This window comes from Antechinus flavipes, chromosome 3 (assembly GCF_016432865.1).
Source record: "Antechinus flavipes isolate AdamAnt ecotype Samford, QLD, Australia chromosome 3, AdamAnt_v2, whole genome shotgun sequence".
In the NCBI taxonomy this organism is placed as follows: domain Eukaryota; kingdom Metazoa; phylum Chordata; class Mammalia; order Dasyuromorphia; family Dasyuridae; genus Antechinus; species Antechinus flavipes.
Window position 1 is genome coordinate 372284067 of NC_067400.1, and position 14797 is coordinate 372298863.

At 33.1% G+C, this 14797-nt stretch overlaps 1 protein-coding gene across 2 annotated transcripts in view; it reads right to left on the bottom strand.

The window, feature by feature from the left end:
- ZEB2 (zinc finger E-box binding homeobox 2) overlaps positions 1 to 14797 on the bottom strand; it is a 148525-nt gene that overhangs the window by 26316 nt on the left and 107412 nt on the right. For both annotated transcript variants that reach the window (XM_051985826.1, XM_051985827.1), the window contains one exon: positions 14564 to 14635. In XM_051985826.1, coding sequence (XP_051841786.1) covers positions 14564 to 14635 — 72 coding nt within the window. The remainder of the gene's footprint in view (positions 1 to 14563; positions 14636 to 14797) is intronic.

Sequence of the window (14797 nt, forward strand, 5' to 3'; positions counted from 1 at the left end):
GACATCTCTACCAATTTGAAAAGCTTACAATCTAGCTAGAAAGGAGAACTGAACTACCATTCATGAAATGATCAAACACTATTTAAGTAGGGAACTACTTAGGATCGATTGTAACTTCAGGAAAAGTCCCGAGAAGGAAAAAGTCAGGATAGGTAGAAGCCAATAAAAAAAGAGGTGGAATTGGATGTTTCTGATCTGTAGTATTTGAACTCCTAAGACTTAGTTTCATGTGGGATGGTTGGAGCACTGGAGGGATGCTTTGATCTTAAAACTTTCCAGGCCTCACAGGTTCAGAAATGTGAAGCTGGAAGGGGACTTGTAGGTCATTAAGTCCAACCTCTTCATTTCACAGAAAAGAAGCCCATAACAATTGTGACTTGTCCAAGCTAGGACTCAGAACTAGCAGAATCTGATTCAAAATTCAAAATTTTTTTCACTGTACTACACATCTTTTGTGCACGAGCATTTAATTTACTACATTGTTGAAAGAAATACTACTACTACTACGACTACTGCTACTACTGATAGCTGACATTTATTTAGTAAAAGAGGCCATTCTCTACTTCATTTCTTATTTAGCCTTAATCACCGGATGGGAGTTGCCTCAGTCAGATTGAGACCTATTAAAGACCTTAGCTTCAAAAGGCCTTGGTCTCTCATTGCATTCAGGGCCATCTGAAGTGGTCCTGATCCATATCTGGTCACTCATCCAGGTGGCTGTGGAGGGGAAAGTGAGGCAGGTGACCTTGCACAGCCCTCCCTCACTAAATCCTATTCACTTGCATGTCATGTTCCTCTTGGAAAAGGAAGAACAAATAACAACAACAGTGCTTTACAATGGTCACCTCATTAAGCAGTACTAGCACCCTTATTTTATAAATGAGAAAATAAGGTCACATTCTTAGTAAGTGATTATAATTGGATTTGATTTTTTGCTGCCAAATCTAATGTTTTTTCAACCATGCCATGGTGTCCATGTGAGAAATTCTCTCACAAAGGTAACTAAATTTTCTTTGTGGTCTTTGAATCTTGGTATGATTGCTCAGAAAATAAGAATCATGTCAATCACAAAACTTGTTGGGAAGAATAAGGATCTTCAATCCTTCTTGCAAGCATTTATTGTATTTATAGATGGCCCAAAACATAGGAACTTACACCAAACATTAGCTTTTCTATAGTTACATTCCCTGGAATAGGTATATGGTTAGGGTAGAAAATTCCCTGTAAAATTTTAGAATTAACTAGTGTATTATGGAAGAATAGAAACAACTGAATTTTAAATTTTCATTTAATTCTTTTAATTCTCAGGTTTCTATGCAAGGATGCCCAGAACACACTGAAAACAGATACCTCAATTATATTTATGGCCAAACAATAACTAAAACTTGTATACAAAAAACCTGGTAATTTCTCCTAATTTCTCTTAAGAGTTTTACATTTGGCCCTAAAAATTAACTTAAAAAAATCTAAATTTTTTAAGTCATAAAGAGTCTGACATTAAAAATATTCTCATATCCATGGGTACTTGATGATATTTAAGTGTGACTTTGCTCCTGAGTTTACAAGTCTAGGTAGAAAAATATCAATTTCTTTCTAAATTTATTATTCATTCATGCTGTTTCCTAGTTAGTAGCAGTTATAACAACAAAAATTGATCATATATATATATATTTATATGTATGTATATATAAAGCTTTCTTAAATAGCAAATGAGCTTTAATCAATATTGAAATATAGTACCAAAAGAATTTAATAATCATTCTTTCTTTTCTATGTTTTATTTTCTCTTTTCCCCCCCTAGTGAGCAGGACTAGTTTTGGGAAAGAAGGATGGGGATAGGGTGGGGGATAAAATAGTTGTCTTCAAATATATGAAGAGCTTCTATATGGAAAAGAAATTGTATTTGTTCTGCTTGGCCCTAGAAGGCAGAACTAGTTACAATGGCAAAAGTGCAAAGAGGAAAATTTAAGATTAATCACAGGGGAAAAAAAAATTAAGCTCGAAAAACCTCGAGGTTTTTCTTTGAGTTATTCAAATGAAACTTGGATTGCCATTTATTTGGTATGTTGGAAAAAAAGAGTTCTTTTTTGGATTGGGATGAACTACATGATACCTTAGAGATCCTGCCTAACTTCTGAGACTCAGTGATACATTAACTCTCATCTCATTCCCTCCCTCAATTTTTCTAACTTTAATATGCATATATACAACTCTATACTCCTACATAAATTAATGAATATACTATCATTTTGGATTTGGTAGTTTTAATTCTTAACAAAGATTAAAGCATAAAAATTGTGTGACTATAGTCTATTTTCATAAAAAAAAAGAAAAAGCGATTAATAATACTAGTAAAGAGAAGGTTTCTGGAGGACAACTGAAGCAATCTGGGAAGATGAGAAGGTATGTTGATCAGTTGGTTTTTTTTTGCCACTATTTTGGAATGACTGCAATGACACAAAATGTTAATACCTATATGTTTCTTTGTTTCTTTCTCTTTTTATTTATCCGTCTAAATATACTATCTATATCAAAATTTTCCCCAGACATGTGCTGATTTTATAATTTGACTTTTTTTAGTCATCATTTTAGATCAGATGTTCTTCCTTCCTTCCCCTATTCCTTTCCTCCTTTCTTGCCTTCACCCTCATTTCCTTCTTCTCTTTTTTTCCTTATTCCCTGCCTCCCTCTTTCTGTCTCCTCTTTCTTTCTTTTTCCACATGAAACCTGGAATATCACAGTACTTGAGGAATTAAAACAAATTCCTCTACTCTTTCCTTTGAATATGCTGCTTTGTAAATATTTTGCACATAGTAGGCATTGCATGCATTCTTTTTGAGTCAAACAAGGAATCAATCTATTATTTTTTTCCTCTTTTTAAAAAAAAGAAAATGTTTATTTACAAAATAAAATGGAATATAGAAGTGCTAATCTAGTCACTGATATTCATTTTTCATGTCTCAAATATATGTATTTAGTATTTTGTTGAAATATAGAAATGTTTTTAAAGACTTTGAGAACTTATTTAGAGTGGAATTAATTATCTAACAGAACTTAGCCTGTGGTCTTTAACTTAAGCACACACTGGATACCAGATATGTGAAGGATGATAACAGTGGAGGAAGATAAGAAAGAAATGTTTCTTTAGATTCACTTCTCTAATGGTATTAAAGACTCCATTACATAGTTATATGGCAAATAGCAAAACTCTAGACTGGTATAATATCATGGATGTAGCCAAATTGTCAGGAAAGGAGGCAGTGGTAAAAAAGCAACAGGAAATGTTTCCTTTCTCTTCTCAGGAATGAGTACAATGTCTTGACAGAGTTTTCTGCTCTGACATAGCTTTCTCCTACATTCAGATGCCAATGGGAGTACCCCTTAAGCAAGGATTTCAGGAGAATTCAAGAATGAATTGGTGGGATGGAAATTTGATACAGCTTTTTGGGATTCCAGAATATAACTGGCTTTGCAAGGTGCTACTGACAAGGCCATGAACTGTTTTAAAGTTAGGTGTTATTAATTCATAATATTCAGTTTTTAAGGACTAAATCTTGGATTATCTGCTATATCTATGTGAAATTTCCATTATCTCCCCTTCCTCCCCCCAATTACTAATATTAGACTTCTCCAAATACTATCAAAGGTTGACTATGTGTTTGAATCCTAAATTAAGTATTTAGTACAAGTACCAAGATTTAAATGCTCCTGAAAAGCCTCTATGCACATAGAGGAGATTATTTGATTTTTTTTTTTTTTTCAGAAAGCAAAGGAATTGAGGTAGGAATTTGTCCACTGATTTTTGCTCACTTTGCGTTTAAATACCATATCCAAAGTCACAAATATTGATTATTTATGAGCTCAAGCGTGTCTTTTTTACCTGCTCAGTAAAACAAAAAACAAAAAACAAAAAACAAACCCTCAGCAGCATGGCATAGTGGGAAAATCCTTGGAATGGTTTGCATTGCTTCTAATCCTGGCTCTTCTACAAACTAGACTTTTGACCTTGAACAAGTTACTTTACTTGTCAAGATCTTAATTTCATATCTCTCTAGAGCCCTTTCGAAGCCTAAAATTCTATAATTTCAAAGGATAAAATTCCAAATAAGTCTGACCAGGCTCAGAGACTTTCGTGGATTGATTTTCAGTTAAAAATTCAAAGCAACAATTCTAATAGGGAAAAATGCATTAAGGAAAATAATTTTGGAGTTGTCTTAAAACCACACACAACAACAAAAGGAGATATTCAAGAAGCTTAGGAGACCAGTTACTTTTTGTGGGAACTCACACTGTGAGGTGGAGATAGCTGCTCCTAATCGCAAACAAAGCTAATAAAACCACAACCTTCATTAGCCAGGAAGTGACAGGCCCTCCTTGGCGCACACTGATTACAGCCTGAAAACGACTATTCTTCCAACCTGCCAAGTTTTACTTCTGTTTTTCTCTCCCTAGAATATATCTTTTTCTTAAAATTTTAAAGCAAGCTTACTCATCAAATAATGTAAATTTTAAAAAATTGCTATGTGTATGTCATATTTGATTGATGACTTTCTTTCCCCTACCCCTTTCCCTTTACCAATTCCCCCCTCCTCCACTCTTTACAATTCCAACAACATAAAAAGGTTATAGATACCATACACAAGATGAAAATGACATGCTGGCTTGATTAATTAGCCAACTCCTGCTTTGTTAAATATTTTAGTCTTATTAGAATTATTTTGCATTAATACAATCTAATTGATCCAGTACAACTGAACAATAAACTATCCTCTGAACTCACATAGAAGTAACACTTAAAAGCTTTAACTTATAATGTTCCTGTTGCTTAAATAAGAAAGAATTAATTCAAAAAATTTTAATATTAACTTTATCTAAAAGCAATAAAGAAAAATTGTTAAATTAAGGTCATAATAAAAGTGCAAAAACTATTTCCTTACTTTAAAAATAGTTTTTCCTTATGGTTAATAATTAAATATATTTATTTATTTTTGGATAAACAGAAATCAAATTTTGTCAACCTGTCTTTGCTGCCACTAACAATCTCAAATGACCAGAGCTGTTCTATCATTCTTTGTTGTTGTTTTTTTTTTCTCTTTCCAAATAGAGAATAGGAATATAGTAAGGACAGTTATGGTAGTCAGTGAAATAGTATTCTCAATAAAAGGCAGGTCTATATCAAGATTAAATAAATAGAAGACAGACCAGAAGGAATTGTGGTAGCCTAATCAAATGGACGGCTCCAGGTCAGAGGATTCTGCTTCAGTTACAAACATTTTAAAATTAAGAAATATGCAATTTACATTTTATGAAATGAAATAGGATATGATCTTCTGTGACTAACCTCTGATTCTCCCTCCTAACTTATAGCTTTTGGCATCTATATCACTCTTGGCTCTTAGCAGCCATAGACTATAGTGAACTTTTAGTTGTCTATTTGTCTTTTCTTTCAAGTCAGATTGTTGGTTAAATCCTTGTAAGTAAGGATTATATTTTTATACTTCTCAGCCCCTCACAGTGCCTTATGTATAACAAACATCTAGCAAATATTTGAATAATTGATATCCTTGACTAAAATCTGATTATAGAGTCCCCTTACCACCTCCCAACCACACATCTCCAATTCTTTCCTGATTCAGATATGATTAAATTCATTTTTAAAAAAGTTCAATATACTGTTTTATAATCCCAGGTTAATCAAATATAATATCACATATTAATATTCTTGTCTAAATTCTTAGGTAAAGGAGAAAGTATAATAAAAGTTCTTTCAAGTGCCCATTCCTGTCAATTTAACAAACATTAATTAACTACTTTTTCAGGTTACTGTAGTCGGTGCTTAGAATATCAAGATGAAAAATAGCCTACTATTCCTTGCTTAAAGAGCTTATGAACTAACAAAGAATATAAGATGTACTCAAATAAATATGATATAAGATGGAAGCAAAGGAAAGGTCTAGGTCTGTACTCTATGAAAATGTGAACAAGAAGATATTATTTTCAGGTGTGTGTGTGTGTCTATTTTTGTGGGTATGTGTGTATGTGTTGGGGGGAGGAATATTAAGGCAAGGCTTCAAGTTAAAGTTATACCTTGTAGTTTGTTGTTACAAATATTAATTTATTATTCAAAGACTTTGAACACTTCATTTAAATATTGACTTTGTTTTGGTCTAGGTTTATGCTTTCATCATTGTGGGGAACTCCTAGAAAATCCTCTTTTTAAATGCAGACTCACAACTTTTCTCTAACTTAGAAATTTTAGAGAGTGGTTAAGTGAATGCCCTTGACAAAGCTAATTCATCAGGGGAAGGACTTGAACCAACATTTTCCTGACCCAAAGATTAAACTTCCATCTACTATGACATGTTACTTACATTTAAAGATTAGCTTTTCTAATTTTGCACAAATTTCAACTTCATTTGCTAACATTTCACACATTATCCATCTAATGAGTGATTAATTAAAAACTAATGATGATGATGATGATGAACTTAGGTTAATAAAGTAGAGAATTTGATCTATTAGTGTTTTGAGGATTTAGGACCAAAAGGAATGTTAGAGATTACAATCTTATGAGAGTTGTTTGAGAGGATTTAAGCCTAAAGTCATGCAGGTAGTTAACAACACTGACAAAATTCAGACCCAAATGCTTTTTTCACTCTACCATAGTAATTTACTTTTCTCAAATCACTGTTTACTTGGCACTTGTTTGTAGCCCTGAAGTTGGCTGTGAATATGATCATTTATTTCTGACACTTTTCTGTCTGTGGGTAGAATTCTGCTTCCCTTAGTTGTTTCAATGTTAATTTTCCCAGGACAAGGACTTTATCTTCTACTTCTATTTTGACTTTCCCCTCTAAACCCAGTTCAATGTGAAGTAAATACTCAGTAAATGCTGCTGATTGGGACTCTGAATGCAAGCTCCTCACTGGCTATCCCCAGTTCCATATTTGAAAAGAACTAATTTTCCTTTCACGTAGGGCCAGAAGAACATGCCCCAGGATGATATTCAGAAATCAGGTGATGTGAAAATCTTTGCTGATTGCTAGGGGACCCACATACATGCATATATGTGCAGTATACACACACACACACACACACACACACACACACACATATATAATAGCCCACTTTTTCCATATTATGTGTCTGTGTATATGTGTAATATACATATAACACATCTTCACATTTATTACATTGACACATTTGAAAGGCTGCAGACATAAAAGATAGAACTGAAGCCTAAATTTACTCTGAGCCTTGATCTTTGATTCTCAAGTTCATTCATAGAGTAACATGAAGAAATTTTCCAATGCTTGCTCAGTTTGTGTTTTGGTATATCAATGCAGATTATTTCTAAGAACTTATTCAAAATTTACCAGTTACTTTGAATTTAATGAGTCTGATAAACTCAGTACTCCTGATTTTCTGTAGGATAAATTAATTTGGGCACAAAGAGATAAAAATAAATATTATAAAATGCATTTTCTTTTACAATTAATAGAACATATTTAAAAGATGATTGTAGCATATTTAATAATTATATCTAATGATATATTTTCTGGCACTAAGATGGCCATATTTTTGTTTTTGTATATAAAGTGAGAATTGTGCCCTAAATGGATCTTGTCCCGTTTCCAGATTCAGGATACCTTTTTTTTTTTTTTCTAGAAAGAGATGAGGATGTCCATAGTTATTTATAGATTCTGTAATAAGAGTAGAAGATTTTCTGAGGGAAACTTCATTTTTACCTATTCTGGAAGAAAATACCAGGGACCTATACTGATTCTTATATAGCTATATTAAGTCTGTATTATGTCTGGTGTTTAGACAAACTAATATTTATAAGGTTGTTGAGTTTTCCCATCACTTTCTTCTTTAGAAAGTCATATTTCTTACAATCTCCAAGAAAACTCTGTACAATTTCCTCACACTGAAGTTGAATCATTTTAATACATGATTCCTTGTAAAAACACATATCCTTATAATGTATAGCAAATGCAATAATCTCATGATGTAGAAATTAAAATCCAGAAAAGTTTGTTAGATAGAAATTTTATAATAGAATTTGAAATTCTAGAAATTTCCTTTTGTAGCAAATCTCCTATGCTATACTCCTCATATGAGTTGACCATTTTAAATGTCACTTGGGATTTCAGCCAATTATTTCTCTTATCAAGTCCCATTTTGATTAGCCTAAATTACTTAGATGTGATTGCTATCTTCCAGGAGACTCACTCATCCTGCTAGACTTTGGAAAGATTTTTTCAGTGGCAGTTTCTTTACTCACTATTCCTTTCTTCATTTAACCAATCTTGCAAGTCTACTAAGTGCATGGTACTGTGCAAATTACTATGAAGCAACAAAAGAAATCATAAACAATTATTGCCCTTTCAAAGGTCTCTCTTTCTATCTTTGGAAATATCAGAACAAAACATATGAAATACTACCATAATAAATAAAAAGAAGTGAATGATTAGTGTCCAGATGGATGGTACTGGTAAATAAAAGGCAGAAAAGGAAGAAATCATTATCTTCTGGAGCTGCCAGGGAGAAGCTTCATAGAGGAAATGGAACTTAAGGGGATCTCACCCCTGTACCTCCTGCCACAGTGTCCATTCTGCTTGACTTCTATGTGATTTTCATATTGTCCACCACACCCTCCTCCTGGATACTTTCTCTCTTGGTTCTCCTGTTATTTGTCTTCTAAATCTGCTTTGTAGATTCATCATTTGCAAATTAAGGTGATCTCCCAATGCTTTGTACTGACCTCTCTTTTCTTTCCTCTCTATATACTCACTTGATGATGTCATAATTTCTCAAGGATTTTATTATCTCTGCTTAGATGATTTTCAAATCTATATATCTCTTCCTAATCTCCCTTCTGAATTCTGGTCTTGCTTCACCAGGATTTCAAACTCAGCATGTCCCAAACAGAATACCTGGTTTCTTCCTTATCTCACCTTCCCTCCAAACTCATTCCTTTTTGGTTGTTTGAAGGTACCATCTTTCCAGTTGCTCAGGTTTATATTATTAGAGTCAACCTTGACTTGTCCTTCACCCCTATACCACCCTCTCCCCATATCCCAGCAATTACCAGGTCTTAATTGTATTTTCCCATATCTCACATCTATTATAATAATTTTCTAATTGGTATTCCTTCTAAAACACAATCTATGATAGCTGCTAAACTAATATTCCTAAGCCCCAGGTATGACCACATCGCTTATCTGTTCAAATGATTCCCTATTACATCCAACTTAAACCACAAACTTTTCAGCCTAGCATTTAAAGCCTTTACTTTTTCCCTTTCTAGATAGTCCATATTTCTCTCTTTCACAATCCTATTTGAGTGATTTCACACATCAATTTGAACTCAGTCCTCATTCTCTCATTTCCTGTATCTGCCTTTGAATAGAGCAGAGCCATACTTGAAATTCATTCCTTTTTCCTCTCTATCTCTTAGAACCCCTAGGTTCATTCAAATCCATTTAGATGCTATTGCCTATTAGACCCTGTCCTGCTCCTTCCTTAGATTATTTTATATTGTTCCATGCAAGTCCGTGGTTGAAATATCCGAGGAGAATACAAGATCCTTGAAGGCAGGGACTGTTTTAGTTGTGTCTTTGCATGCTAAGGAGCAAGCATCGTGTCTTGAAATATGAGTTAAATTAGAGATGAAGAAAAGACGAAGTAAGCTGAATAACATGAAGGAGTGTTATCTGTGGGAAACAGTGAGAATATTGGTCTAACAGGGAAAAAAACTTCTTAGTAATAAGTATTCAGGGGAAACTAAATTGAAGATAGTTTTAAATTCCAAGTTGAGGAGTTTGAATCCTCTCTCCCCCTTTGGGCAATGGCTATTCATTGAAGAGTTTTGTGAGGGATATTAAAATGATAAAAGTAACGTTTCTGGGAGGATGTAATGATTGCCTGGAAGGAGATGACAAAAAGATAAGAGCCAAGTATTAGTAGCATTAAAGACAAATATGATTGAGTTCTATTCCTGTTTGCTGTTTCCAAGCAAGGTTGTGCATAAATAGAAATAGTGCTAAAATATGTTCGAAGTGAAACATGTGAAAGAAAAGTCCAATGTTGTTCTTGAAATCATGGGTTAATTTTTGCTAACTAGTGTCAGGTTGTCCTAATGCAGGTTCAAGGAATTGAGTGATAAGTATCCTTTGAAAACTTAATGTGTAAATGTAAGCAGGGCATCTAGAGTGGTGTGATGGGATGAACACTGGACTAACCCTAAATCTTTTCATTGTTTATTTTTCCTGTTTACCTTAGAAGAAATAACAAGTGAGTTCAAAGACATTAGTAAGGAGATTTAGGTTTATAATAAAATATTAAATTTTAGAAGATTCCCTTTTTGTTTCCATGAAACTAAGCTGTTTTTCTGGAAATGAAGAGTTGTCTCTCTGACACTTGGTATATATAAAAATCAGGATTCAGGAGACTATAAATAATACTTTTAAAATGCTAAGGCAAAAGAAAAACAGTTCTAGAATTTTAGAATTGAAAGATAATTCCAGAGGTCACTTGGTCTACTCCTTTAAGATTTACATATGAAAAAAATTAAAATTAAAAAAATTTACATATATATGTCACTGTATGCCTGATTTGCATTTTACTTAAATCTTTTTTTATTTTTCAAACTAATCCTGTGATTTCAATGGTACAGAGAATTGCTTTTGAGAAAATTCCTTCTGCCAGTCCCCATCAGCACCTATGTGTAATGTATAGTCTTATATATTTGCCTGGAGGCACTAAGGGTTATGTGACTTACTCAGAATCCCACAGCCAGTAGTTATCAGAAGTAAGACTTGAACCCTTCCTGACTCCAAGGTCAACTCTCTATCCACGATGGCACACTATCTCTCCCCAATGAAATTGTGGGATGATGGGAAGAATAAGCATTAACAGACAGGTTTCTACTCCTGTCTCTGCTATTATATTTCTGTGTAACCCAAGACAAATCACCTAATGTCAGCACTTTTGATTTAAGTATAAAATTTTCTACAATGTTTGACTAGATAAGGTCTCTTTTTGTGCCAAGAATCTATTGATATTCAAAGTATTCACAGATATCTATAGGGAAAAAATTCTTACAGCTTCATTTAATAATTCCTTCCAAGTTATAACAACTTTTATCATTAGAAAGTTACTTAATTCAATGGATTTCATGCCTTCCATTTTTTAATTCTATTTGCTGTGGAAATCAAAGTTAGATGCTATCAATCAATTAGTCAATCAATCAATTAATAGTTATTGGTCACTTTTTATGTATAAATCAATGTACTTAGTACTAGGGGAGATTAAGCAGCATCATGACTTTAAGAAATTTACCACCAAGTAGAAAAATAAAACAATAAAAATAATAAAACAGAGTATGATAAGGGCTAAATGACCAGTACAGACAATATGTAACAGACCTGGGACCAGAATAGGGAAGAGAGATAGACTCTTAAGATGAAATGTATGTTATAAGAAAATACAATAAGGAATACTTGTTCATATTAGTTTTAACACAGTTTTAATGCTAGAAAATTCTAATCTTGATAGCATGTATAGAATCATAGATCCAAAGCTGGAAATGATTGATAATCTAGTCTAATCCTTTTATTATAGAGAAGGAGGAAAGTGAGAGTCACAAAGATAGTTAAGTAGTAGAGCCTGATTCAGATCTGGATAATTTTTTACGTGAATCCAGCATTCTTTTTATTTCATCACTGTAGGCATTTTGTGCTAAATCAAGTTATATGTATTTTAATGAAAGCTCAAAGCTACCAGTGGCCATGAATATATAAGATGTAAAACTTTCAAATGCAAGATAGAGTTAATTGTAAGCTCTCTCCAAGGTTACTAATGACTTCCTCATCGCTAAAACCACTGGTCTTACCTCAGTTCTCATTTCTCTTTGACATTTCTACAGCATCTGTTAGCAGTCCCCTCAGTCTTAAATTCTCCTCTCCACTGCCTTCCATGACACTACATTATCCAAATCTCTTCCAATCTTTTTTGTCTTTCTTGGTGGTGTTGACTTTTTTCTCCTTTCCTAACTTATCTTCTAAGATTCTATCTTCAATCCTCTGTTCTTCCCTCTCTACCTTCTTTGCCTCAGAAATCTCAATCTCTCTCATTGCTTCAAATGTCACTTCTTAAGCAAATGACTTCAATTTTTTTCTTCTAATTTTCAACTGTTTTTTTATCTTCAATTCCACATTTCAAAATGTCTGATGGAAATGTCCATCCACTGTTACCTCAATAGAATATGAGTTGTTATGGTAACATGAGATCCTAAGATATAGATGAACTTTAGATAGATATTCAGACTAGATTCCAGGAAGGCAGTGATGCACAATAAATATAAAGTTAATCTTGGAGTCAGACTGATCTGGCTTATATTCAATTTGTAAAACAGTAGTTGTGACAGTGGAAAATATCATATTTGTAGAAATTTAGAGAGATGAGAGCTGGTGATGATCTGCATTTGGAGAGAATGTTGTCTCAACAAAAGTTCCCTGAAATGGCAGGTCTGGTCTAAAACCAACCAAACAACAGACTAGATTCTGGAGTCTTCTAAAAGTCTACCATCTTTATAAACAAGTGTATCTTTATTGACATTCCTTTTAGTGAAGTCATTGTAGAGTATTTATTTGTGACATAGTGACATTTATTATGCTATACATAATGATTACATTAGCTGAGACTATTCATTATTCTAATTAAGAGAAAATTAATGGCATAGTTTAATTTTCATTATTTCCTCTACTTCAATCATAAGAAAACTAATAAATATATTTCTCATGTTATTCATAAAATTATTGTAAATAGATCACAGGTTAAATTTTATATTTCTCATCATAAGGGAGGTACAGATGAAATTTTAATTGTTTGCATTTATAATGTTCTAGAAATTAACTGCCCAGTAAACTTTATCAATTCTATAGCAAGATAAGCATACTTTGATGAACCTTGTTCAGAAAGATTATTTGATAATGGTCAATAAAATTCAGTTTAGAATGGTATGTAATATTGTTTGAAACAGATAGGGACTAGTATCATAGAATGCATTTAAATGTCCTTAATCACAAACTCATATTGGAGATATTTTTATATCCTCTGCTTGTTCATTCTTTGGAAAGAATATGAAATTTGCACAACTTTCCCAAGGCTCCATTTCAGAGTGGCAAAATAAAACAAAAAAGCTAACCTTTTACTTCAATTCCTCATTTCATTGGAAAAAATAGTGAAGAGATGGCAGCTTTCAATTGCCTTTCCCCATCAAAAAATATAAAATTTTAGAAGAAAAAATTTTGGAAAGAGGCATAAAATGATGTCATTAAAGGAAAATACAAATGAAATGATGTTTTTATGGTTATTTCTTTCTGAAAAGCTACTTTCAGTATACTTTATAGTATAAATATCTGTTTTCTCTGTATTTTACATGAATTGGAGTGGGTTAATGAGTTACATACTATCCAAAATTTAGAAATCTTTATGAAGTTTTTGATGAATGACTACTAAAAGTTGGCTAAATCTCTGTTCTGATACTGCCCTTTTATAAAATACAGACTCTTCAGTCTAATGTATAAAGGCCTACACAATTATTTTCCATCCTTCCTTGCTAGATTTATTTAGCAGTCATTCTTTTCATATATTCTCTGTTTTAGCCAAAATGACCTACCAGCTCTTCTCCAAATGCTGACATGTGTCAGGATGGCTCAGTAGTCTAAAGCATCTGATCTAAGGCTTAACCAGCCTCTTGCAGTGAGTTCTCTGGTCTCCTAGTGGTGGTGTGCATTCAAATCCCAAATCTGACTTTTCAACTCTGGTCACCATATATTTGCACAGGCAGTCTCCCAAATGAAAATGTCTTTTTTCTGCCTTTTCTTCTTGAAATCCTTACCTATCTTTAAGGTTCAGCTCTGGTGCTGCCTTCTCTGTGAAGCCTTGTCTACTTTTAATGGAAGAGAATGTGGGTCAGAGAAAAACGTGATAGATTTACAGAAGACTTCAGTTCAAATTCTGACTTTGTTACTAATACTTTTGTCCAAGGGGCAATAATTCTGGACCTTAGTTTTCTCACCTGTAAAATAGTGGAGTTAGACTAGTTGATTTCAAATGTCTATGATCTAACCTTAAATCACCTTCTATTTATTTAAATGAATGTTTTATTTGTTGTCCATAGATCCTCCCTAGTAGAATATGGTCCTTAAGAGTAGGGATAGTTTCACTTTTATTTTTGTAGTCCCAGCCCTTAGCAGAGAGCCTTACAAATTTTAGGTGTTTAATTAATGTTTGTTGAATTGAATTAAATTGAATTTTTGATTTAAGAAGACAGAAAAGGGATGCATTAGTGGAGATATTTACTGCATGAAATACCAAAATACAGTGTTTAAATTTTTAAGTAAATATTTGGAATTAGGAGAGTATATTGACTCAATTGTTAAGCTACAATAGTTTTTTTTAAAGGATAAAAGTATTACCTTTTCTTTATACATCACTAATCTCATATGGCAGAAGACAGAGATGATGTTTCAGTGGTACACTCTTGACTTACCTGTACCATTATTAACAGTGGTCTGGATTGCGGCTTCTGGCCCCATAGTGTCATATTCTTCCTTCATTTCTTCTGTGGAAAAAAAAAGAAATTCATCTTTAGTACTTGTACATTATAGAAGGGCCCACAAAACTAAGCATGCCAATTGCAAGAACAAGGAAGATTCTTTTAAAGGAAACAGAGAAAAGGCTTATTGTAGACCACTAAACAATAGCTTTGTTTGGGCAATTGAAT